The 26,943-nt window shown below is 47.2% G+C and overlaps 1 protein-coding gene across 1 annotated transcript; it reads left to right on the forward strand.

Annotated features, from left to right (window-relative positions):
• Positions 1-22,211: 22,211 nt before the first annotated feature.
• On the forward strand, positions 22,212-23,543 carry LOC133420825 (uncharacterized). The gene is made up of 2 exons (XM_061710675.1): positions 22,212-23,214; positions 23,485-23,543. The coding sequence occupies exon 1, from the start codon at positions 22,267-22,269 to the stop codon at positions 23,140-23,142; it is 876 nt and encodes a 291-aa protein (XP_061566659.1). The 5' UTR covers positions 22,212-22,266; the 3' UTR covers positions 23,143-23,214; positions 23,485-23,543.
• Positions 23,544-26,943: the final 3,400 nt, after the last annotated feature.

Genomic DNA, 26,943 nt, shown 5'->3' on the forward strand with positions numbered 1-26,943 from the left:
CTTTGTTCATCTCGTCCACATTACTGGGGAAAAGAAAGTTCATGACTGAATCCAACAGGATTTATTCAGCTGAGAACTTTTCAATGTGACTTCATGATCCTGCTGCACCTACAACTTTACCGTTATTACCTCCATTACCAGATTTGGTAGCTTAAGTAAACATACTTACAAAGTACAACTGAGAGGAAAAAAATACCAAAGTAAAACGGTTGTATAATATTCTCCAATAATTGTGTTTTTGTTTGAATTGTTCAAATTCCAAGTATTTGGTTGAGTGACATATAAAGGATTAAGGTTGGTCACTGTTTCTTTGTTTGGGAACAATTCATAGATTAGATGATTTGTTTTTATCAAGATCGTTATTTATTGTACAAATCAGTTACACTACTGTGTCATTCGATTTATGTTTGTTTAGTGTAAGTGCAGTGTAACCCAAATTACTTAAAATAGGTAAATTATATAATTAGATCCATTATTTGTTTCTATTCTTACTTTCTTTTCTTTTCTTTAATCAAAATGAAACATAATCAGTATATTAATTTAAACATGAGAGGGAGATTTATGCGTGTTTTGGTCAAGCAAGGGTTAAGTTTCCTTTTTCCAACACAGTTTGATGAGCTCCAATGAGAGCCAATTTCTTTATTTCTCCTTTATTTTTTTCAGCCAATCAGCAAAGCTCTAGCCAGCTCTTGTCCCTCCTTAGTGTCAGCTCCGCCTGGTTCGCTCTCTTGCTTTCTGCTGCCGAGTGGAGCTGGCGTGTTGAAACTTTTCTATCGAGGACAGAGCGAAAACGGAGGGTTTACTGAGCTGTGACGTCACACAAACATTGAGCACATTTTTTAAATATTTTTTATATTACTTATATTTCTTGTATTTCTTATTGTTTGCACTACTATTTATCTTGCACTGGAGAGGTGATGCTACCTCTAATCTCACAGTACCCAGGTACACTGATAATAAAGTATTCTGATTCAGCATCCCACTCGATGGCGGTCAGGTTTTTGTATGGGGGGAATCCAAGGACCAGTTCAGCGATTCCAGATTCCAGTGTTCCACTGGATGGTGAGCTAATGCCGGGCATACACTGTGCGATATTTTAAATCGTATGAGACTGCCCCATCTCACACTGCATGACTAGATCGCGGAGTTCAAAAGTTCAGAGCCCACGATTTATGTTCTCACACTGTACGACCCGATGCTCGGATGCTCCGTCTGCTCACACTATACGATCATAATCCTCCCGTCGGACCTCTGTTACTGGAACTCGAGGCCGGTTTTGGGGCAGGGGTAGGCTGTTCCAACCCAAACGTGCGTCCTGCCCACCCGATCAAAGGTTATGGGATCCTTTATTTATTTTTTTTTTATTTTTTTTTTTTTTTAAGGTTTTTTTGGGCTCTAGTGGCCCTTTATTGGAGATGCAGATTGGAAAGGGGTAGAGAGAAAGAATGGGGAAGACACGCAGCAAAGGTGCGCGGGCTGGATTCGAACCCGCGACCGCTGCAGGAGGACTGTAGCCTCAATATATGGCCCGCTGCTTAACCCACTGCGCCACCGAGCTGCCCGGATCCTTTATTTTTTTATAATTATATATATATATATATTTTTTTTTTAAATCCCCAAATATCTGTACCGTTTCTGATTGGGTCGGCACTGCGCATCATTTTTTGACACAACAAAGAACGCATACCGCAAAAGTTGTGTCTCGGCGGAGGAACCGGCGTCCCAGCAAAATGAGAAGAGAAAAAAGAGTTGTTCCGAACAGCAGACAGCGCACACACTGAAGGCTGATTTATGGTTCCGCGTTACACCAACGCAGAGCCTACGGTGCAGGGTACACGGCGACCCGCACTGTACGTGGAAATGCAGTCTTTTTTTGCTATTAAAACATGCTTTGTAATGTGAATTGGCAACACTTAAACTGCAAATAATATTTTTTGACGTGACATCAGAGATTGCGCATGCTCTCTGCGAAAGGATGAGTCCAATCGGGTCATAGCTGCTTCAACTGTGCGACTCCTTCACGAGGAGCGACCAGGATTTCAAACATGCTTGATTTTCTTGCGACCTCACAATTTGTGATCGGGAGCTCGTCGTGAGGTGTTAATCTCTCGTTGTTACCCCACGTACACTGCACGAGGCACGAGCAACGATTGGGTCGAAATCGGGCCCGATCAAAAAAAAGTTGCACGACTGGAAAATCGGCTCAAAACGAGCCGATAATCGCACAGTGTCTGCCCTGCCCCAAGATCCTAGGAGACGATATACTGTACACACAAATACACACTCACACATTGATGGACTGCCAATTCCCTGCTGTACGAGTGGTACGGAAGGACAGACAATCACACGGACACACTTCTCATTGGACGGACTGCGTTACACACCTATCCTCAAGGGCCCCAACGGTACCATTTGAACTTAAAAGGACTATATCATTCTATTTATGCACAATTTTTTATTTTTTTTTATTTTTTGTTACTTTGGGGGAAATTTCTATATTGGTAAAATATTGTAATTCATGTCAAAGTTAAAAAAAAGGCTTAAAATTACTAAAGTCCCTTTTAAATGGTAAATGGCTTACACTTATATAGCGTTTCCAGCTGTACTCCTGCAGCCCCAAAGCGCTTTACACTGCAGACGTTCACCCACACACGCACACATTCACACACCGGTTGTCGGCGGAGCTGCCATAGACAACAGCGCTGGCCTGACAACCAGGAGCAACCGGGGGATTCAGTGTCTTGCCCAAGGACACTTTGGTGGACACAGGAGGAACTAGGGTTGGAACCACTGACCTTCAGGTTCATGGGAAACTGTGTTTTGTCTCATTTCTCTGATGTTATTCCTGCACCTAGACTCAAAGCGTCGTTCTTATTCTTCTGAAACTAACCTGAACTATTTTTAATCTTGGTTATTACCTATTTGAGCTGTATAAATCAATATATGCACTACAGCAGCTTTCACTCTTACAAAGGAATAAACAATGTTGAATGAACACATATTGATGTAGATTCTCGGCTGGTAGAACAGTAGAAGTAGAAGTAGAAGTAGAAAGGGGGTTTATTGCCAAGTTTGTTAACACACACAAGGAATTTGTTGTGGTGATTGGTGCAATACAGTAAGAATAAAAATAAAAATAAAAATATAAAAGCAAACAAGTATATGGAGATAAAATAAGAGATAGAATAAAGTAAAATGTATAACAGAAATAAACAGAAATGTACAATATGAGGATTAAAAAGTGCTGGATATGAATCTTTACAAAAAGTGACGTAGGATGACAGATGACAGATAAAATGTATAAACAGAAATGAATAATATAGACAGAAATGTAGATTATGGGGTTCTTAAAGTGTCGGATGTGAGTCTGTGCAGATGTGACGGGGTTGGAATATTTACGTTAATGTAACGTAGAGTGGGATGGGGGGGCAGTCCGTAGTAGTCGGGGGGGGAGGGGGGATCGGGGCTTTGTTGACGAGGACACCTGCAGACGGAAAAAAACTGTTTTTATGGCGTGAGGTTTTGGTCCTGATGGAGCGCAGCTCCTGCCAGAGGGAAGAGTCTGGAACAGTTTGTGTCCGGGGTGGGAGGATCTGCTGCAATATTTCCTGCACGCAGGTCAACAGCCAAACCCACTGAGCTGCTATGTCATCGTTACGCCCCGTCTACTAGTCCCAGGAGGACTACCCCCACCCAAGACCCTGCCTGCACTCAAGATCTCTGTGGAAGACGTGTGTGTCGGCTGTTCCAGATGCAGAAGTTCAGGAAGGCTCCAGGCCCGGACGGCGTTTCGCCCTCCTGCCTGAGAGCCTGCGCCGAGCTGCTGCTCCCACCTTCACACGGATCTTTAACCGGTCCCTGGAGCTGTGTGAGGTCCATGGAGCTGTGTGAGGTCCCTGCAGCTGTGTGAGGTCCCTGCAGCTGTGTGAGGTCCCTGGAGCTGTGTGAGGTCCCTGCAGCTGTGTGAGGTCCCTGCAGCTGTGTGAGGTCCCTGGAGCTGTGTGAGGTCCCTGCAGCTGTGTGAGGTCCCTGGAGCTGTGTGAGGTCCCTGCAGCTGTGTGAGGTCCCTGCAGCTGTGTGAGGTCCCTGGAGCTGTGTGAGGTCCCTGCAGCTGTGTGAGGTCCCTGGAGCTGTGTGAGGTCCCTGCAGCTGTGTGAGGTCCCTGGAGCTGTGTGAGGTCCCTGGAGCTGTGTGAGGTCCCTGCAGCTGTGTGAGGTCCCTGCAGCTGTGTGAGGTCCCTGGAGCTGTGTGAGGTGCCCTCATGCTTCAAACGCTCCACCATCATCCCAGTCCCGAAGAAACCCACCATCACAGGTCTAAATGACTACAGACCCGTCGCCCTGACGTGTGTGGTCATGAAGACCTTTGAGCGGCTGGTGTTGAGCCACCTGAAGGTGCTGCTGGTGTTGAGCCACCTGAAGGTGCGGCTGGTGTTGAGCCACCTGAAGGTGCTGCTGGTGTTGAGCCACTTGAAGGTGCTGCTGGTGTTGAGCCACTTGAAGGACACCACAGGCTCCTGCTGGTGTTGAGCCACCTGAAGGTGCTGCTGGTGTTGAGCCACCTGAAGGTGCTGCTGGTGTTGAGCCACTTGAAGGTGCTGCTGGTGTTGAGCCACCTGAAGGTGCGGCTGGTGTTGAGCCACCTGAAGGTGCTGCTGGTGTTGAGCCACCTGAAGGTGCTGCTGGTGTTGAGCCACTTGAAGGTGCTGCTGGTGTTGAGCCACCTGAAGGTGCGGCTGGTGTTGAGCCACCTGAAGGTGCTGCTGGTGTTGAGCCACTTGAAGGTGCTGCTGGTGCTGAGCCACCTGAAGGTGCTGCTGGTGTTGAGCCACTTGAAGGACACCACAGGCTCCTGCTGGTGTTGAGCCACCTGAAGGTGCTGCTGGTGCTGAGCCACCTGAAGGTGCTGCTGGTGTTGAGCCACTTGAAGGACACCACAGGCTCCTGCTGGTGTTGAGCCACCTGAAGGTGCTGCTGGTGTTGAGCCACTTGAAGGTGCTGCTGGTGCTGAGCCACCTGAAGGTGCTGCTGGTGTTGAGCCACCTGAAGGTGCTGCTGGTGCTGAGCCACCTGAAGGTGCTGCTGGTGTTGAGCCACCTGAAGGTGCTGCTGGTGCTGAGCCACCTGAAGGTGCTGCTGGTGTTGAGCCACTTGAAGGACACCACAGGCTCCTGCTGGTGTTGAGCCACCTGAAGGTGCTGCTGGTGTTGAGCCACTTGAAGGTGCTGCTGGTGCTGAGCCACCTGAAGGTGCTGCTGGTGTTGAGCCACCTGAAGGTGCTGCTGGTGCTGAGCCACCTGAAGGTGCTGCTGGTGTTGAGCCACCTGAAGGTGCTGCTGGTGTTGAGCCACTTGAAGGACACCACAGGCTCCTGCTGGTGTTGAGCCACCTGAAGGACACCACAGGCTCCCTGCTCCACCCCCTGCAGTTTGCCTACCGGGCAAACAGGTCGGTGGATGATGCAGTCAACATAGGACTGCATCACATCCTGCGTCATCTCGACACCCCAGGGACCTACGTGAGGATCCTGTTTGTGGACTTCAGCTCTGCGTTCAACACGATCGCTCCTGCAATCCTCCACCAGAAGCTCACCCAGCTCACCGTGCTGCCCCCACCTGTCAGTGGATTACCAGCTTCCTGAATGACAGGAGGCAGCAGGTGAGGCTGGGGAGCATCACATCCAGCACCCGCACCATCAGCACTGGCGCCCCCCAGGGGTGCGTCCTCTCACCACTGCTCTTCTCCCTCTACTCCAACGACTGCACCTCAGGGGACTCTTCTGTGAAGCTCCTGAAGTAACGGACGACACCACCGTCATCGGCCTGATCCGTGAGGGTGACGAGTCCCTGATCCAGGAGGACGAGTCTCTGATCCAGGAGGACGAGTCCCTGATCCAGGAGGACGAGTCCCTGATCCAGGAGGAGGACGAGTCCCTGATCCAGGAGGACGAGTCCCTGATCCAGGAGGACGAGTCTCTGATCCAGGAGGACGAGTCCCTGATCCAGGAGGACGAGTCCCTGATCCAGGAGGAGGACGAGTCCCTGATCCAGGAGGACGAGTCTCTGATCCAGGAGGACGAGTCCCTGATCCAGGAGGAGGACGAGTCCCTGATCCAGGAGGACGAGTCTCTGATCCAGGAGGACGAGTCCCTGATCCAGGAGGAGGACGAGTCCCTGATCCAGGAGGAGGACGAGTCCCTGATCCAGGAGGAGGACGAGTCCCTGATCCAGGAGGACGAGTCTCTGATCCAGGAGGACGAGTCCCTGATCCAGGAGGACGAGTCCCTGATCCAGGAGGACGAGTCCCTGATCCAGGAGGACGAGTCTCTGATCCAGGAGGACGAGTCCCTGATCCAGGAGGACGAGTCTCTGATCCAGGAGGAGGACGAGTCTCTGATCCAGGAGGACGAGTCCCTGATCCAGGAGGACGAGTCCCTGATCCAGGAGGACGAGTCTCTGATCCAGGAGGACGAGTCCCTGATCCAGGAGGACGAGTCCCTGATCCAGGAGGAGGACGAGTCCCTGATCCAGGAGGAGGACGAGTCCCTGATCCAGGAGGAGGACGAGTCCCTGATCCAGGAGGACGAGTCCCTGATCCAGGAGGAGGACGAGTCTCTGATCCAGGAGGACGAGTCCCTGATCCAGGAGGACGAGTCCCTGATCCAGGAGGACGAGTCCCTGATCCAGGAGGACGAGTCTCTGATCCAGGAGGACGAGTCCCTGATCCAGGAGGACGAGTCCCTGATCCAGGAGGACGAGTCCCTGATCCAGGAGGACGAGTCTCTGATCCAGGAGGACGAGTCCCTGATCCAGGAGGACGAGTCTCTGATCCAGGAGGACGAGTCTCTGATCCAGGAGGACGAGTCTCTGATCCAGGAGGACGAGTCCCTGATCCAGGAGGAGGACGAGTCCCTGATCCAGGAGGACGAGTCCCTGATCCAGGAGGAGGACGAGTCTCTGATCCAGGAGGACGAGTCTCTGATCCAGGAGGACGAGTCTCTGATCCAGGAGGAGGACGAGTCCCTGATCCAGGAGGACGAGTCCCTGATCCAGGAGGAGGACGAGTCTCTGATCCAGGAGGACGAGTCTCTGATCCAGGAGGACGAGTCCCTGATCCAGGAGGACGAGTCCCTGATCCAGGAGGAGGACGAGTCCCTGATCCAGGAGGACGAGTCTCTGATCCAGGAGGACGAGTCCCTGATCCAGGAGGAGGACGAGTCTCTGATCCAGGAGGAGGACGAGTCTCTGATCCAGGAGGAGGACGAGTCCCTGATCCAGGAGGACGAGTCCCTGATCCAGGAGGAGGACGAGTCCCTGATCCAGGAGGACGAGTCTCTGATCCAGGAGGACGAGTCTCTGATCCAGGAGGACGAGTCTCTGATCCAGGAGGACGAGTCCCTGATCCAGGAGGACGAGTCCCTGATCCAGGAGGACGAGTCTCTGATCCAGGAGGACGAGTCCCTGATCCAGGAGGACGAGTCTCTGATCCAGGAGGACGAGTCTCTGATCCAGGAGGACGAGTCTCTGATCCAGGAGGACGAGTCTCTGATCCAGGAGGACGAGTCCCTGATCCAGGAGGACGAGTCTCTGATCCAGGAGGACGAGTCCCTGATCCAGGAGGACGAGTCCCTGATCCAGGAGGACGAGTCTCTGATCCAGGAGGACGAGTCCCTGATCCAGGAGGACGAGTCTCTGATCCAGGAGGACGAGTCTCTGATCCAGGAGGACGAGTCTCTGATCCAGGAGGACGAGTCTCTGATCCAGGAGGACGAGTCCCTGATCCAGGAGGACGAGTCTCTGATCCAGGAGGAGGAGTCCCTGATCCAGGAGGACGAGTCCCTGATCCAGGAGGACGAGTCCCTGATCCAGGAGGACGAGTCCCTGATCCAGGAGGACGAGTCTCTGATCCAGGAGGAGGACGAGTCTCTGATCCAGGAGGACGAGTCTCTGATCCAGGAGGACGAGTCCCTGATCCAGGAGGAGGACGAGTCTCTGATCCAGGAGGAGGACGAGTCTCTGATCCAGGAGGACGAGTCCCTGATCCAGGAGGACGAGTCTCTGATCCAGGAGGACGAGTCTCTGATCCAGGAGGACGAGTCTCTGATCCAGGAGGACGAGTCCCTGATCCAGGAGGACGAGTCCCTGATCCAGGAGGACGAGTCTCTGATCCAGGAGGACGAGTCCCTGATCCAGGAGTGCGTGCGTTTTTGCGTGCGTTTTGCGTGCGTTTTGCGTGCGTTTTGCGTGCGTTTTGCGGGCGTTCCTGCGTTTTGTCAGACGTTTTTTCGGACGTTTTTTCGTGCGTTTTCGCGTGCGTTTTTGCGTGCATTTTTGCGTGCGTTTTCGCGTGCGTTTTCGCGTGCGTTTTTCGTGCATTTTTGCGTGCGTTTTTTCGTGCGTTTTTGCGTGCGTTTTTGCGTGCGTTTTTTCGTGCGTTTTTGCGTGCGTTCTTGCGTGCGTTTTTGCGTGCGTTTTTGCGTGCGTTCGTGTGTTTTTTCGTGCGTTTTCGCGTGCGTTTTGCGTGCGTTTTTGCGTGCGTTTTTTCATGCGTTTTTTCGTGCGTTCGTGCGTTCGTGCGTTTTTTCGTGCGTTTTTGCGTGCGTTTTTGCGTGCGTTTTTGCGTGCGTTTTTGCGTGCGTTTTTGCGTGCGTTCGTGTGTTTTTTCGTGCGTTTTTGCGTGCGTTTTTGCGTGCGTTTTTCCGTGCGTTTTTCCGTGCGTTTTTCCGTGCGTTTTTGCGTGCGTTTTGCATGCGTTTTTGCGTGCGTTTTTGCGTGCGTTTTTCATGCGTTTTTGCGTGCGTTTTGCGTGCGTTTTGCGTGCGTTTTTGCGTGCGTTTTTGCGTGCGTTTTTGCGTGCATTTTGCGTGCGTTTTGCGTGCGTTTTGCGTGCGTTTTGCGTGCGTTTTGCGTGCGTTTTGCGTGCGTTCCTGCGTTTTGTCAGACGTTTTTTCGGACGTTTTTTCGTGCATTTTCGCGTGCGTTTTTGCGTGCATTTTTGCGTGCGTTTTCGCGTGCGTTTTTCGTGCATTTTTGCGTGCATTTTTGCGTGCGTTTTTTCGTGCGTTTTTGCGTGCGTTTTGCGTGCGTTTTTGCGTTCGTGCGTTTTTTCGTGCGTTTTTGCGTGCGTTTTTTCGTGCGTTTTTGCGTGCGTTTTGCGTGCGTTTTTGCGTGCGTTTTTTCGTGCGTTCGTGCGTTTTTTCGTGCGTTTTTGCGTGCGTTTTTGCGTGCGTTTTTGCGTGCGTTTTTGCGTGCGTTTTTGCGTGCGTTTTTGCGTGCGTTCGTGTGTTTTTTCGTGCGTTTTTGCGTGTGTTTTTCCGTGCGTTTCTTCGTGCGTTTTTTCGTGCGTTTTTGCGTGCGTTTTTCCGTGCGTTTTTTCGTGCGTTTTTTTCCTCTTTTCCCCCTTTTTTTCCTTTTTTCCTCTTTTTTCCTTCTTCTTTTCCCTTTTTTTCCCCTTTTTTGCTATTTTTTCCCTCTTTTTTCCTCTTTTTTTCCCTCTTTTTTCCCATTTTTTCCTCTTTTTTCCCTCTTTCTTTCTTTCTTTCAGACCAGACCAGAGACCAGGAGGACGAGTCCCTGATCCAGGAGGACGAGTCTCTGATCCAGGAGGACGAGTCCCTGATCCAGGAGGACGAGTCCCTGATCCAGGAGGACGAGTCTCTGATCCAGGAGGACGAGTCTCTGATCCAGGAGGACGAGTCTCTGATCCAGGAGGACGAGTCTCTGATCCAGGAGGACGAGTCCCTGATCCAGGAGGACGAGTCCCTGATCCAGGAGGACGAGTCTCTGATCCAGGAGGAGGACGAGTCTCTGATCCAGGAGGAGGACGAGTCTCTGATCCAGGAGGACGAGTCTCTGATCCAGGAGGACGAGTCCCTGATCCAGGAGGACGAGTCTCTGATCCAGGAGGACGAGTCCCTGATCCAGGAGGACGAGTCCCTGATCCAGGAGGACGAGTCCCTGATCCAGGAGGACGAGTCTCTGATCCAGGAGGACGAGTCTCTGATCCAGGAGGAGGACGAGTCCCTGATCCAGGAGGACGAGTCTCTGATCCAGGAGGAGGACGAGTCCCTGATCCAGGAGGACGAGTCCCTGATCCAGGAGGACGAGTCCCTGATCCAGGAGGACGAGTCTCTGATCCAGGAGGACGAGTCCCTGATCCAGGAGGACGAGTCCCTGATCCAGGAGGACGAGTCCCTGATCCAGGAGGACGAGTCTCTGATCCAGGAGGACGAGTCTCTGATCCAGGAGGACGAGTCTCTGATCCAGGAGGACGAGTCCCTGATCCAGGAGGACGAGTCCCTGATCCAGGAGGACGAGTCCCTGATCCAGGAGGACGAGTCTCTGATCCAGGAGGACGAGTCCCTGATCCAGGAGGAGGACGAGTCCCTGATCCAGGAGGACGAGTCCCTGATCCAGGAGGACGAGTCTCTGATCCAGGAGGACGAGTCCCTGATCCAGGAGGACGAGTCCCTGATCCAGGAGGACGAGTCCCTGATCCAGGAGGACGAGTCTCTGATCCAGGAGGACGAGTCCCTGATCCAGGAGGACGAGTCTCTGATCCAGGAGGACGAGTCTCTGATCCAGGAGGAGGACGAGTCTCTGATCCAGGAGGACGAGTCCCTGATCCAGGAGGACGAGTCTCTGATCCAGGAGGAGGACGAGTCCCTGATCCAGGAGGACGAGTCCCTGATCCAGGAGGACGAGTCCCTGATCCAGGAGGACGAGTCTCTGATCCAGGAGGAGGACGAGTCTCTGATCCAGGAGGACGAGTCTCTGATCCAGGAGGAGGACGAGTCTCTGATCCAGGAGGACGAGTCCCTGATCCAGGAGGAGGACGAGTCCCTGATCCAGGAGGACGAGTCCCTGATCCAGGAGGACGAGTCTCTGATCCAGGAGGAGGACGAGTCTCTGATCCAGGAGGACGAGTCTCTGATCCAGGAGGACGAGTCCCTGATCCAGGAGGAGGACGAGTCCCTGATCCAGGAGGACGAGTCCCTGATCCAGGAGGACGAGTCTCTGATCCAGGAGGACGAGTCTCTGATCCAGGAGGAGGACGAGTCTCTGATCCAGGAGGACGAGTCTCTGATCCAGGAGGAGGACGAGTCTCTGATCCAGGAGGACGAGTCCCTGATCCAGGAGGACGAGTCTCTGATCCAGGAGGACGAGTCCCTGATCCAGGAGGACGAGTCCCTGATCCAGGAGGAGGACGAGTCCCTGATCCAGGAGGACGAGTCCCTGATCCAGGAGGACGAGTCCCTGATCCAGGAGGAGGACGAGTCTCTGATCCAGGAGGACGAGTCTCTGATCCAGGAGGAGGACGAGTCTCTGATCCAGGAGGACGAGTCCCTGATCCAGGAGGACGAGTCTCTGATCCAGGAGGACGAGTCCCTGATCCAGGAGGACGAGTCCCTGATCCAGGAGGAGGACGAGTCTCTGATCCAGGAGGACGAGTCTCTGATCCAGGAGGACGAGTCTCTGATCCAGGAGGAGGACGAGTCTCTGATCCAGGAGGAGGAGTCTCTGATCCAGGAGGAGGACGAGTCCCTGATCCAGGAGGAGGACGAGTCCCTGATCCAGGAGGACGAGTCCCTGATCCAGGAGGACGAGTCTCTGATCCAGGAGGACGAGTCTCTGATCCAGGAGGAGGACGAGTCTCTGATCCAGGAGGACGAGTCCCTGATCCAGGAGGACGAGTCTCTGATCCAGGAGGACGAGTCCCTGATCCAGGAGGACGAGTCCCTGATCCAGGAGGACGAGTCTCTGATCCAGGAGGAGGACGAGTCTCTGATCCAGGAGGACGAGTCCCTGATCCAGGAGGAGGACGAGTCCCTGATCCAGGAGGACGAGTCTCTGATCCAGGAGGAGGACGAGTCCCTGATCCAGGAGGACGAGTCTCTGATCCAGGAGGAGGACGAGTCTCTGATCCAGGAGGAGGACGAGTCCCTGATCCAGGAGGACGAGTCCCTGATCCAGGAGGACGAGTCTCTGATCCAGGAGGAGGACGAGTCCCTGATCCAGGAGGACGAGTCCCTGATCCAGGAGGACGAGTCCCTGATCCAGGAGGACGAGTCTCTGATCCAGGAGGACGAGTCTCTGATCCAGGAGGACGAGTCTCTGATCCAGGAGGAGGACGAGTCTCTGATCCAGGAGGACGAGTCTCTGATCCAGGAGGACGAGTCTCTGATCCAGGAGGAGGACGAGTCTCTGATCCAGGAGGAGGACGAGTCTCTGATCCAGGAGGACGAGTCCCTGATCCAGGAGGAGGACGAGTCTCTGATCCAGGAGGAGGACGAGTCTCTGATCCAGGAGGACGAGTCTCTGATCCAGGAGGACGAGTCCCTGATCCAGGAGGAGGACGAGTCCCTGATCCAGGAGGACGAGTCCCTGATCCAGGAGGACGAGTCCCTGATCCAGGAGGACGAGTCCCTGATCCAGGAGGACGAGTCTCTGATCCAGGAGGACGAGTCTCTGATCCAGGAGGAGGACGAGTCCCTGATCCAGGAGGACGAGTCCCTGATCCAGGAGGACGAGTCTCTGATCCAGGAGGACGAGTCTCTGATCCAGGAGGACGAGTCTCTGATCCAGGAGGAGGACGAGTCTCTGATCCAGGAGGAGGACGAGTCTCTGATCCAGGAGGAGGACGAGTCTCTGATCCAGGAGGACGAGTCCCTGATCCAGGAGGAGGACGAGTCCCTGATCCAGGAGGAGGACGAGTCTCTGATCCAGGAGGAGGACGAGTCCCTGATCCAGGAGGACGAGTCTCTGATCCAGGAGGACGAGTCTCTGATCCAGGAGGACGAGTCCCTGATCCAGGAGGAGGACGAGTCCCTGATCCAGGAGGACGAGTCTCTGATCCAGGAGGACGAGTCCCTGATCCAGGAGGACGAGTCCCTGATCCAGGAGGAGGACGAGTCCCTGATCCAGGAGGACGAGTCTCTGATCCAGGAGGACGAGTCCCTGATCCAGGAGGACGAGTCTCTGATCCAGGAGGACGAGTCTCTGATCCAGGAGGACGAGTCCCTGATCCAGGAGGACGAGTCTCTGATCCAGGAGGAGGACGAGTCTCTGATCCAGGAGGAGGACGAGTCTCTGATCCAGGAGGACGAGTCTCTGATCCAGGAGGAGGACGAGTCTCTGATCCAGGAGGACGAGTCCCTGATCCAGGAGGACGAGTCCCTGATCCAGGAGGAGGACGAGTCCCTGATCCAGGAGGACGAGTCTCTGATCCAGGAGGACGAGTCCCTGATCCAGGAGGACGAGTCTCTGATCCAGGAGGACGAGTCTCTGATCCAGGAGGACGAGTCCCTGATCCAGGAGGACGAGTCTCTGATCCAGGAGGACGAGTCTCTGATCCAGGAGGACGAGTCTCTGATCCAGGAGGACGAGTCTCTGATCCAGGAGGACGAGTCTCTGATCCAGGAGGACGAGTCTCTGATCCAGGAGGACGAGTCCCTGATCCAGGAGGACGAGTCCCTGATCCAGGAGGACGAGTCCCTGATCCAGGAGGACGAGTCTCTGATCCAGGAGGAGGACGAGTCTCTGATCCAGGAGGACGAGTCTCTGATCCAGGAGGACGAGTCTCTGATCCAGGAGGACGAGTCCCTGATCCAGGAGGAGGACGAGTCCCTGATCCAGGAGGACGAGTCCCTGATCCAGGAGGAGGACGAGTCCCTGATCCAGGAGGAGGACGAGTCCCTGATCCAGGAGGACGAGTCCCTGATCCAGGAGGAGGACGAGTCCCTGATCCAGGAGGACGAGTCCCTGATCCAGGAGTGCGTGCGTTCGTGCGTTTTTTCGTGCGTTTTTTCGTGCGTTTTTGCGTGCGTTTTTGCGTGCGTTTTTGCGTGCGTTTTGCGTGCGTTTTGCGTGCGTTTTGCGTGCGTTCCTGCGTTTTTTCGTGCGTTCGTGCGCTTTTACGTTTTTTCGCAAAAAACGTACGAAAAAACGCGCGAAAAAACGTACGAAAAAACGTACGAAAGTACGTTTTTTCGTGCGTTTTGCGTGGGTTTTTTTTCCCTTTTTTCTTCTTTTTTCCTCTTTTTTTCCCACCATCTCCCGGGACCTGAAGTGGTCCACCCACATCAGTTCCGTCAGGAAGAAGGCGCAGCAGAGGTTGAACTTCCTGCGTCAACTCAGGAAGTTTAACCTGCCACAGCAGCTGCTGATCACCTTTTACACTGCCATCATCCAGTCTGTTCTCTGATCTTCCATCACTGTCTGGTTCGGATCAGCCACCAAACTGGACAGGACCAGGTCCAGGACCAGGACCTGGACCTGGACCAGGACCAGGTCCAGGACCAGGACCAGGACCAGGACCAGGACCAGGACCAGGTCCAGGACCAGGTCCAGGACCAGGACCAGGACCAGGACCAGGACCTGGACCAGGACCAGGACCAGGTCCAGGACCAGGACCAGGACCAGGACCAGGACCAGGACCAGGTCCAGGACCAGGACCAGGACCAGGACCAGGACCAGGACCAGGACCAGGACCAGGACCAGGTCCAGGACCAGGACCAGGACCAGGACCAGGACCAGGTCTTCAGAGCTCTGTGCGCCAGAACCTCCAGACACAGAGACAGTTTCTTCCCGCAAGCGGTTGCTCTGATGAACTCTCACAAATAACAGTCTCAGAGTAACCAAACACGTGCAAAATATAAATCTCTTTAATATTCATGCTGCCTCACTCTGCTGCACCCTCTCACTTTTTTATTTCTTTGTACAATTTTAATTTTTTATCTTGTATTTTTGCATAATTAGGGCCCGAGCACTTGCAGTGCGAAGGCCCTATTGTAATTGCAGGAATTATTAGGGCCCGAGCACCTTCAGTGCGAAGGCCCTATTGTATCTGTAGGAATTCTTCGCGTTATTATTTTTCTGACGAAAGGAGGGCCTTTTTGCCCCCCTAAACGTGCCCAAAAAGTCACCAAATTTTGCACCCAAGTCAGGCCTGGCGAAAAATTTGATATTTAATGGTTTGCATTAATGGGCGTGGCAAAATGGCTCAACAGCGCCCCCTTGAAAACTTTGTGCCTCAAGCCCCACGATACGGTTTGACGTACATGCACGAAAATCGGTACACAACTGTATCATGGGGCAACTTAAAGAAAAGTCTCTTGGGGTCATGCCCGAAACCGAACAGGATGTCGGCCATTTTGAATTAATCGTGTCATTTTGGCGAAATTTATGCCATTCCTTCGGCAGTTAATACGGCCCGAACCGTAACGTGCCCCCAGGTGTGTTATACATCAAAATGTGCGTCTCCATCCTCCGACACCACGCATTACTTTTCTCTTTCAAAAGCGTTACCGTGGCAACGCTAGACGCCAAAAAGTGTGCCCACCCTTCATCTGATTGGTTCAGACAGAAAAAACTTTGTGCCTCAAGCCCCACAATACGGTTTGACGTACATGAACGAAAATCGGTACACACCTGTATCATGTCGCAACTTAAAGAAAAGTCTCTTGGCGCCGTGGCCGAAACCGAACAGGAAGTCGGCCATTTTGAACATTCTGAATTAATCGCGTAATTTTGTAGCAATTTATGCCATTCCTTCGAGAATTAATACGGCCCGAACCGTATCGTGAACCCAGATGTGTTATACATCAAAATATGTGTCTCCATCCTGCGACTACACGCATTACTTTTCTCTTTCAAAAGTGTTACCGTGGCAACGCTAGACGCCAACAAGCGCACCCCCCCTTCATCTGATTGGTCCATATTTGATAGTTCCCCAAAAGGCACCAAATTTGGCATGCAAGCCAGGCCTGGTGATAATTTTGATATTTCATGGTTTGCATTAATGGGCGTGGCCTAACGGCTCAACAGCGCCCCCTGGAAAACTTTGTGCCTCAAGCCCCACAATACGGTTTGATGTACATGCACGAAAATCGCTACACACCTGTATCATTTCACCACTTAAAGAAAAGTCTCTTGGAGCCATGGCCGAAACCGAAAAGGAAGTCGGCCATTTTGAAATCTGATTGGTCCATATTTGATAGTTCACCAAAAGTCACCAAATTTGGTATGCAAGACAGACTTGGTGATAAATTTGATATTTCATGGTTTGCATTAATGGGCGTGGCCTAACGGCTCAACAGCGCCCCCTAGAATACTTTTCTCTGCCATAACTTTTGAATGGTTTGACATAGGAAGTCGTGGGTGGTGTCATGGGACTCTGTAATGAGTCCTTAAGCTTCGTTGGCCTTAATTAGCCCCGCCCCTTCTTCTGATTGGTTGTCCCGATTTTCTGCTATAACTTTGGAATGGTTTGACATAGAGAGTCGTGGGTGGTGTCATCAGATTCTGTATGGAGTCCTTGACCTTCATTGGCCTGAATTAGCCCCGCCCCTTCTTGTGATTGGTTGTCCTTTTTTTCTGCTATAACTTTTGAATGGTTTGACATAGGAAGTCGTGAGTCGTGTCATTTCTGATATGCTTATGGGGGGCGGTGGCCGTGAGTGCGAGGGCCCGTTCATCGCTGCTTGCAGCTTTAATTCTTGTAGAAATTGTAAACAGGTCATACTTATTCTCACTACCTCAAACTGCTGCACCTTAAAATGTTTATAATTTTTGTACATAGAAATTCCACATTTGTCTATTGTTCATTTGTTTATTGTTCACCTTATACCATAGATGGGGCGGCAGTAGCTCAGGTGGTAGAGCAGGTGGTAGAGCGGGTCGTCCAATGATCACGCTTCATGCCACGCTTCTGTCAGTCTGCCCCAGGGCAGCTGTGGCTACAAAACGTAGCTTACCACCACCAGAGAGAATGTGTATGGATGAATAATGATTTCTGTAAAACGCTCTGGGTGCCTAGAAGGGCGCTATATAAATCCAAGTCATAATTATTATTCATTATAGAGAGCGAAACTACCGGAGTCAAATTCCTTGTTAGACAATGTTCGAACCTGGCCAATAAAGCTGATTCTGATTCTGAAATAAATGCATTTAAATGCAGTACATTCTATGTCCACTAGAGGGCACAAACATGCATTTCAAAGCAGTAATTTATATGTCCACTAGAGGACAAATAAAAACATTTAAATGCAGTAATTTATGTGTCAACTAGAGGGCAAATAAATGTATTTAAATGCAGTAACTTATGTCACAGCTAGAGGGCAAATAAATGCATTTAAATGCAGTAATTTATTTGTCCACTAGAGGGCAAATAAATGTTATTAAATGCAGTAACTTATATGTCCACTAGAGGGCAAAAAAATTAATTTAAATGCAGTAATTTATGTGTCCACTAGAGGGCAAATAAATGCATTTAAATGCAGTAACTTTATGTGTCCACTAGAGGGCAAATAAATGCATTTAAATGCAGTAATTTATGTGTCCACTAGAGGGAAAATAAATGCATTTAAATGCAGTAATTTATGTGTCCACTAGAGGGCAAATAAATGCATTTAAATGCAGTAACTTATGTGTCCACTAGAGGGCAAATAAGTAATTTTAATGCAGTAATGTATGTGTCCACTAGAGGGCAAATAAATGCATTTAAATGCAGTAACTTATGTGTCCACTAGAGGGCAAATAAATGCATTTAAAAAAGGTAATTTATGTGTCCACTAGAGGGCAAATAAATACATTTAAATGCAGTAATTTATGTGTCTACTAGAGGGCAAATAAGTAATTTTAATGCAGTAATTTATGTGTCCACTAGAGGGCAAATAAATGCATTTAAAAAAGGTAATTTTTGTGTCCACTAGAGGGCAAATAAATACATTTAAATGCAGTAATTTATGTGTCCACTAGAGGGCAAATAAGTAATTTTAATGCAGTAATTTATGTGTCCACTAGAGGGCAAATAAATGCATTTAAATGCAGTAAATGTTTATTTCCACTAGAGGGCAAATAAATACATTTAAATGCAGTAACGTATGTCACCATTAGAGGGCAAATAAATTCATTTAAATGCAGTAATTAATGTGTCCACTAGAGGGCAAATAAATCAATTTAAATGCAGTAATTTATGTGTCCACTAGAGGGCAAATAAATGCATTTAAAAAAGGTAATTTTTGTGTCCACTAGAGGGCAAATAAATACATTTAAATGCAGTAATTTATGTGTCCACTAGAGGGCAAATATATACATTTAAATGCAGTAACTTATGTGTCCCCTAGAGGGAAAATAAATGTATTTAAATGCAGTAATTTATGTGTCCCCCAGAGGGCAAATAAGTAATTTTAATGCAGTAATTTATGTGTCCACTACAGGGGAAATAAATACATTTAAATGCAGTAATTTATGTGTCCACTAGAGGGCAAATAAATGCATTTAAATGCATTAATTTATATGTCCACTAGAGGGCAAATAAATGCATTTAAATGCAGTAAATGTTTATTTCCACTAGAGGGCAAATAAATTCATTTAAATGCAGTAATTAATGTGTCCACTAGAGGGCAAATAAGTAACTTAAATGCAGTACCTTTTATGTCCACTAGAGGGAAAATAAAAGCATTTAAATGCAGTAATTTATATGTCCACTAGAGGGCAAATAAATGCATTTAAAAACGGTAATTTATGTGTCCACTAGAGGGCAAATAAATGCATTTAAATGCAGTAATTTTTATGTCCATTAGAGGGCAAATAAATTCATTTAAATGCAGTAATTAATGTGTCCACTAGAGGGCAATTAAGTAATTTTAATGCAGTAATTTATATTTCAACTAGAGGGCAAATACATGTATTTAAATGCAGTAATTTATGTGTCCACTAGAGGGCAAATAAATGCATTTAAATGCAGTAATTTATGTGTCCACTAGAGGGCAAATATATACATTTAAATGCAGTAACTTATGTGTCCACTAGAGGGCAAATAAATGCATTTAAATGCAGTAATTTATGTGTCCACCAGAGGGCAAATAAATCAATTTAAATGCAGTAATTTATGTGTCCACTAGAGGGCAAATAAATGCATTTAAAAAAGGTAATTTTTGTGTCCACTAGAGGGCAAATAAATACATTTAAATGCAGTAATTTATGTGTCCACCAGAGGGCAAATAAGTAATTTTAATGCAGTAATTTATGTGTCCACTAGAGGGGAAATAAATACATTTAAATGCAGTAATTTATGTGTCCACTAGAGGGCAAATGAGTAATTTTAATGCAGTACCTTATATTTCCACTAGAGGGCAAATAAATGCATTTAAATGCATTAATTTATATGTCCTTTAGAGGGCAAATAAATGCATTTAAATGCAGTCATTTATGTGTCCACAAGAGGGCAAATAAATGCATTTAAATGCAGTAAATGTTTATTTCCACTAGAGGGCAAAAAAAAATTAATTTAAATGCAGTAATTTTTGTGTCCACTAGAGGGCAAATAAATCCATTTAAAAACGGTAATTTATTTGTCCACTAGAGGGCAAATAAATGCATTTAAATGCAGTAATTTTTGTGTCCATTAGAAGGCAAAAAAATCATTTAAATGCAGTAATTTATGTGTCCACTAGAGGGCAAATTAATGTATTTAAATGCAGTAATGTATGTGTCCACTAGAGGGCAAATAAATGGATTTAAATGCATTAATTTATATGTCCACTAGAGGGCAAATAAATGTATTTAAATGCAGTAAATTTTTATTTCCACTAGAGGGCAAATAAATGCATTTAAATGCAGTAATTTATGTCACCACTAGAGGGCAAATAAATGCATTTAAATGCAGTAAATGTTTATGTCCACTAGAGGGCAAATAAATGCATTTAAATGCAGTATTTTATGTGTCCACTAGAGGGCAAATAAATGCATTTAAATGCAGTATTTTATGTGTCCACTAGAGGGCAAATAAATGCATTTAAATGCAGTAATTTATGTGTCCACTAGAGGGCAAATAAATGCATTTAAATGCAGTAATTTATATGTCCACTAGAGGGCAAATAAATGCATTTAAATGCAGTAATTTATGTCCACTAGAGGGCAAATGAATAAATTTAAATGCAGTAATTTATGTGTCCACTAGAGGGCAAATGAATAAATTTAAATGCAGTAACTTATGTGTCCACTAGAGGGCAAATTAATGCATTTAAATGCAGTATTTTATGTCCACTAGAGGGCAAATGAATACATTTAAATGCAGTATTTTATTTGTCCACTAGAGGTCAAATAAAGGCATTTAAATGCAGTATTTTATGTGTCCACTAGAGGGCAAATAAATGCATTTAAATGCAGTAACTTATGTGTCCACTAGAGGGCAAATAAATGCATTTAAATGCAGTAACTTATATGTCCACTAGAGGGAAAATAAATGCATTTAAATGCAGTACCTTATGTGTCCACTAGAGGGCAAATAAATGCATTTACATGAAGTAATTTATGTGTCCACTAGAGGGAAAATAAATGCATTTAAATGCAGTAACTTATGTGTCCACTAGAGGGCAAATAAATGCATTTAAATGCAGTAACTTATATGTCCACTAGAGGGAAAATAAATGCATTTAAATGCAGTACCTTATGTGTCCACTAGAGGGCAAATACATGCATTTAAATGCAGTAATTTATATGTCCACTAGAGGGCAAATAAATGCATTTAAATGCCGTAACTTATATGTCCACTAGAGGGCACATAAATGCATTTAAATGCAGTATTTTATGTGTCCACTAGAGGGCAAATAAATGCATTTAAATGCCGTAACTTATATGTCCACTAGAGGGCACATAAATGCATTTAAATGCAGTATTTTATGTCCACTAGAGGGCAAATAAATACATTTAAATGCAGTAACTTATGTGTCCACTAGAGGGCAAATTAATAAATTTAAATGCAGTACCTTATATGTCCACTAGAGGGCAAATAAGTAATTTTAATGCAGTAATTTATGTGTCCACTAGAGGGCAAATTAATAAATTTAAATGCAGTACCTTATATGTCCACTAGAGGGCAAATAAGTAATTTTAATGCAGTAATTTATGTGTCCACTAGAGGGCAAATAAATGCATTTAAATGCAGTATTTTATGTCCACTAGAGGGCAAATAAATACATTTAAATGCAGTAACTTATGTGTCCACTAGAGGGCAAATTAATAAATTTAAATGCAGTACCTTATATGTCCACTAGAGGGCAAATAAGTAATTTTAATGCAGTAATTTATGTGTCCACTAGAGGGCAAATTAATACATTTAAATGCAGTACCTTATATGTCCACTAGAGGGCAAATAAGTAATTTTAATGCAGTAATTTATGTGTCCACTAGAGGGCAAATACATGTATTTAAATGCAGTAATTTAAGTGTCCACTAGAGGGCAATTAAGTAATTTTAATGCAGTAATTTATGTGTCCACTACAGGACAAATAAATGTAATTAAATGCAGTAATTTATGTGTCCACTGGAGGGCAATTAAGTAATTTTAATGCAGTAATTTATATTTCAACTAGAGGGCAAATACATGTATTTAAATGCAGTAATTTATGTTTCAACTAGAGGGCAAATAAATGCATTTAAATGCAGTAATTTATGTGTCCACCAGAGGGCAAATAAATCAATTTAAATGCAGTAATTTATGTGTCCACTAGAGGGCAAATAAATGCATTTAAAAAAGGTAATTTTTGTGTCCACTAGAGGGCAAATAAATACATTTAAATGCATTACTTTATATGTCCACTAGAGGGCAAATAAATGCACTTAAATGCAGTCATTTATGTGTCCACAAGAGGGCAAATAAGTCATTTTAATGCAGTACCTTATATGTCCACTAGAGGGCAAATAAATGCATTTAAATGCAGTAACTTATGTGTCCACTAGAGGGCAAATAAATGCATTTAAATTCATTAATTTATATGTCCACTAGAGGGCAAATAAATGCATTTAAAAACGGTAAATGTTTATTTCCACTAGAGGGCAAATAAATGCATTTAAATGCAGTAATTTATGTGTCCACTAGAGGGCAAATAAATGCATTTAAAAACGGTAAATGTTTATTTCCACTAGAGGGCAAATAAATGCATTTAAATGCAGTAATTTATGTGTCCACTAGAGGTCAAATAAATACATTTAAATGCAGTAACTTATTTCACCACTAGAGGGCAAATAAATGAATTTAAATGCAGTAATTTTTGTGTCCACTAGAGGGCAAATAAATGCATTTAAATGCAGTAATTTTTGTGTCCATTAGAGGGCAAATAAATCCATTTAAAAACGGTAATTTATGTGTCCACTAGAGGGCAAATATATACATTTATATATATATTTACATTCTCTTCCGTAACTTTCACTGTCACCAATCACCGATACATTTTCTGTCCGTTAGCCTCCGTTAGCATCTTAGCATGGCCGCTCCGGCTCCCACCGCTTCACCTCTTTCCTGCTCAGTGTGTGAAATGTTTAGTTATTCCTCTGCCTCCTTTAGTGAAGACGGTAAGTGCTTAAAGTGTAGTTTATTTGCAGGGCTGGAGGCGAGGCTCAGTCAGTTAGAGGTCCGGTTCGGCCAACTAAACCATAGTCCGAGAGCCTCCTCAGCTAACCAGGCTAAGCTAGCGGCGGACCGGCCCGTAGCAGCTGAGCGTAACCGCTCCCCTGCAGCTCCCGAGCAGCCGGCCAGGCAGGGCAGCTGGGTGACGGTTCGGAGGAAGACTAGTCTTAAAGGGCTCACGGAACACCACCACCCGCTTCATGTGTCTAACAGATTTTCCCCACTTAGCGACACATCTGTTGAGAAACCGACCCTGGTGATTGGAGACTCCATAGTCAGACATGTGAAGCCGACTCCAGAGACCTTAGTTAGGTGCATCCCGGGGGCCAGAGCGGGCGACATAGAAGCAAATTTGAAGCTACTGGCAAAGGGTAATCGTAAATATGGTAAAGTTATCATCAATGTCGGAGCTAATGACTCCCGTCTTCGCCAGTCGGAAGTAACCAGAATGAATATTGTCTCGGTGTGTAACTTCGCCAAAACCATGTCAGACTCCGTAGGTTTTTCTGGCCCCCTCCCCAATCTGACCAGCGATGACATGTTTAGTCGCATGCTCTCGCTCCGCCGCTGGTTGTCTCAGTGGTGTTCAGAAAACGACGTGGACTTTATTGACAACTGGGAGACATTCTGGGGAAAGCCCGGTCTGATTAGAAGGGACGGCATTCATCCCACCCGGGATGGTGCAGCTCTTATGTCTAGAAATCTGGCCAATGTTATTAGACACTCCCCCTGACAATGCAGGGTCCAGGCCAGGATGCAGAGCTGTAGTTTAACAGGGCTGGAGGCGAGGCTTAGTCAGTTAGAGGTCCGGTTTGGCCAACTAGACCATAGTCCGATAGAATCCTCTGCGGACCGGCCCGTAGCAGCTGAGCGTAACCGCTCCCCTGCAGCTCCCCGGCAGCCGGCCAGGCAGGGCAGCTGGGTGACGGTTCGGAGGAAGGGTAGTCTTAAAGGGCTCAGCGACACATCTGTTGCTTCTCAAGGACCAATGCCTGCCAACAAAACTGTAGGATTGCATTATGTAATTAGCGACTCTAAAACTGTAGGATTACATGATATTGGCGACTCTGGCCAGGTGCCTAGCAAAATAGAAGTGGTTGCAGTTCCCCGCCCTCCAAAAGTTCACCAGGTGCAGCGTTATAGAGGCGTTAACCAAGATAACCTTGTAAAAATTAAAACCAATGCACATTTGGTACCAATTACAGACCGAAAAATTAGATGCGGACTACTAAATATACGATCATTAAGCTCTAAGTCTCTGTTAGTAAATGATATAATTACAGAGAGCAGGAGTGATATTTTCTGCTTAACAGAAACATGGTTACAGGAGGAAGAGTATGTTAGTTTGAATGAATCAACTCCGCCCGGCTACTTTAATCATCACATTCCTAGAAGCACGGGCCGAGGCGGAGGAGTCGCAGCAATTTATAACTCCGGTCTCCAAACAAAAATTGAACCCAAGTGCAACTATAATACATTTGAAAGCCTCATGCTTGGTCTGAAATTTCCGAGCCGGAAATCAGAGAAGCCAGTTGTGTTAGTGGTAGTGTACCGGCCCCCTGCTGGTGCGTATCTGGAGTTTTTGTCTGAATTTTCAGATTTCCTTTCTGGATTATTGATCAGCACAGATAAATTCATCATAGTGGGTGATTTTAACATTCATATGGATGTTGAAAGCGATAATCTTAAATTAGCCTTCGATTCTCTTCTAGAATCAATGGGTATCTCACAAAAAGTGGATAAACCGACGCACTGTTTTAATCATACTCTCGATCTCGTTCTCACCTACGGTGTTGAAACTGATGGTCTGTTGGTGTCACCTGTAAACTCCCTTTTATCCGACCATTACTTAATAACGTTTGAATTTAATTTTGTTGATGTTGAAGTGCAAAATAGGAGGTATTATTTTAGCAGATGTTTGTCTGATGAAGTTATTGTTAAATTTAGGGAGGCCATTGCTTATCTTACGACAGTGCGAAATAGTGATGTAGTCGAGGCCAGTGACCTGGGTTCTACCTCTGCAGATGTTGATTTCCTTGCTAGTAACACTGCTGATTTGTTGCATTCAGCTTTAGATGAAGTTGCTCCTTTGAAAAGGAGGGTTTCTAGCCACAGGAGCTTAACTCCCTGGTACAATTCAGATATCCGCATGTTGAAACAAAACGTGCGTAAAATGGAAAGGAAGTGGTACTCTTGTAGGTCTGTAGACTCTCATCGTGAATGGAAAGATATTCTAATAGTATATAAAAAAGCCATTCGCAAAGCCAGAACAGCTTATTATTCAACGCTGATAGAGGATAACAAAAGTAACCCACGTTTTCTGTTCAGCACTGTAGCCAGGCTGACAAAGAGTCACAACTCTGTTGAGCCGTGCATTCCTGCAGCTCTCAGTAGTGAGGACTTTATGGGCTTCTTCAACAGTAAAATCGCGAGAATTAGAGAAGAAATCAACCAGCCGGTTGTAGGTGTTTCTTCAGCTTTAGCGACTTCCCTAGGCTCTGACTTGTCTCTAGACTGTTTTGATCCTATAGACCTCCCTGAGCTGACTTCACTCGTTAATAGAGCTAAGTCAACCACATGTATGATAGACCCCATCCCGACTCGTCTATTCAAACATGTTTTTTCTCTTATTGGTACGACAATACTGGACCAAATTAACCTATCCCTAAGTTTAGGATATGTACCACAGGTTTTCAAAGTCGCAGTAATTAAACCTTTACTTAAAAAACCTTCTCTTGACCCAGACACCTTAGCTAATTATAGACCAATTTCCAACCTTCCATTTGTGTCTAAAATTCTGGAAAAGGCAGTTTCAAGCCAGTTATGTGACTATTTGTATAGAAATGATCTGTTTGAAGTCTTTCAGTCAGGGTTCAGAATGCATCATAGCACAGAGACAGCACTTGTTCGAGTCACGAATGACCTCCTTATGGCCTCAGATAAGGGATTAGTGTCCATACTGGTTCTACTGGACCTCAGTGCTGCTTTTGACACTATAGATCATGGCATTTTACTGCACAGGTTAGAGCATGTTGTTGGGATTAAAGGGACAGCTCTATGTTGGTTTAAATCATATCTATCTGACAGGTTCCAGTTTGTTCATGTACATGAGGTTTCTTCAGAACAGTCAAGGGTCTGTTATGGTGTTCCGCAGGGTTCAGTGCTAGGGCCAATCTTGTTCAGTTTATACATGCAGCCGTTGGGAAGTATAATCCAGAATCACGGCATACACTTTCATTGTTATGCTGATGATACGCAGCTCTATTTGTCTATGAAGCCGGATGAAACAGAACCGTTAGTTAAACTTCAGGCATGTCTTAGGGACATCAAGGACTGGATGTCCAGAAATTTCCTGCTTCTAAATTCAGATAAAACAGAGGTTATCATTCTTGGTCCAGAGCATCTTAGGAAGGGATTAGATGGTGTTGCGATGGCTTCCAGTGCAACTGTGAGAAATCTTGGTGTTATTTTCGATCAGGATTTGTCGTTTAAACCATATGTCAATCAGGTTTGTAAAATAGCCTTTTTCCATCTCCGTAATATTGCAAAGATTAGGAAAATCCTCTCACAGAGTGATGCAGAAAAACTAGTTCATGCGTTTGTATCTTCTAGACTAGATTACTGTAATGTGTTGTTAGCAGGATGTCCAAGTAATTTGCTGAATAGGCTCCAGCTGATCCAAAATGCAGCAGCACGAGTACTGACAGGAATTAGCAGGAGAGACCACGTCTCTCCAGTGTTAGCGTCGCTCCATTGGTTACCCGTAAAATTCAGAATCCAATTTAAAATTTTATTACTTGCGTATAAAGCCCAAAACGGCTTAGCTCCGCATTATTTGCAAGACCTGATAGTGCCTTATGTTCCTGTCAGAGCTCTCCGTTCTCAGAGTGCAGGTTTACTCGTAGTTCCTAGAGTATCTAAATGTAGATTTGGAGGGCGGGCGTTCTGCTATCAGGCACCATTACTTTGGAACCAACTTCCAATCTGGGTTAAGGAGGCTGACTCCACCTCCACCTTTAAAACTAAACTTAAAACCTTTCTGTTTAGTAAAGCCTATAGTTAGTGTTTAGTAAACCTCTAGCTGGTGTTGGTAAATCTCTAGGTAGTGTAAACTTTAGTGTGTCAGAGTCGCTCCTGTAGTTTCTTGTGCTGGCCCCCCCTTCTCCTCCCTTTTCTCTCTTTTGTCCATGTTGCAGCATCCTTTGCCGGACACCGGAACCTGCAGGTGGTCGTGGGTGGCTTGTAGCTTGCATTACGGAGCACAAGTCTTTCCCTGACCCTGCACCCCAACCTGGGACTTGCTGATTGGGCCGGAGCTTCGGGAGCTGTGTGCTGGCCTGCGGTCCCCACCCCTGGTCATCCCGTTGCTGCCCCCCCCTTCTCCTCCCTTTTCTCTCTTTTGTCCTGCAGGTGGCCGTGGGTGGCTTGTAGCTTGCATTACGGAGCACAAGTCTTTTCCTGACCCTGCACCCCAACCTGGGACTTGCTGATTGGGCCGGAGCTTCGGGAGCTGTGTGCTGGCCTGCGGTCCCCA

Source organism: Cololabis saira, chromosome 20, assembly GCF_033807715.1.
Source record: "Cololabis saira isolate AMF1-May2022 chromosome 20, fColSai1.1, whole genome shotgun sequence".
In the NCBI taxonomy this organism is placed as follows: Eukaryota; Metazoa; Chordata; class Actinopteri; order Beloniformes; family Belonidae; genus Cololabis; species Cololabis saira.

Coding starts and splice junctions, on each gene's coding strand:
- LOC133420825 (XM_061710675.1), top strand. CDS start 22,267: ATGGCCGCTCCGGCTCCCACCGCTTCACCTCTTTCCTGCTCAGTGTGT.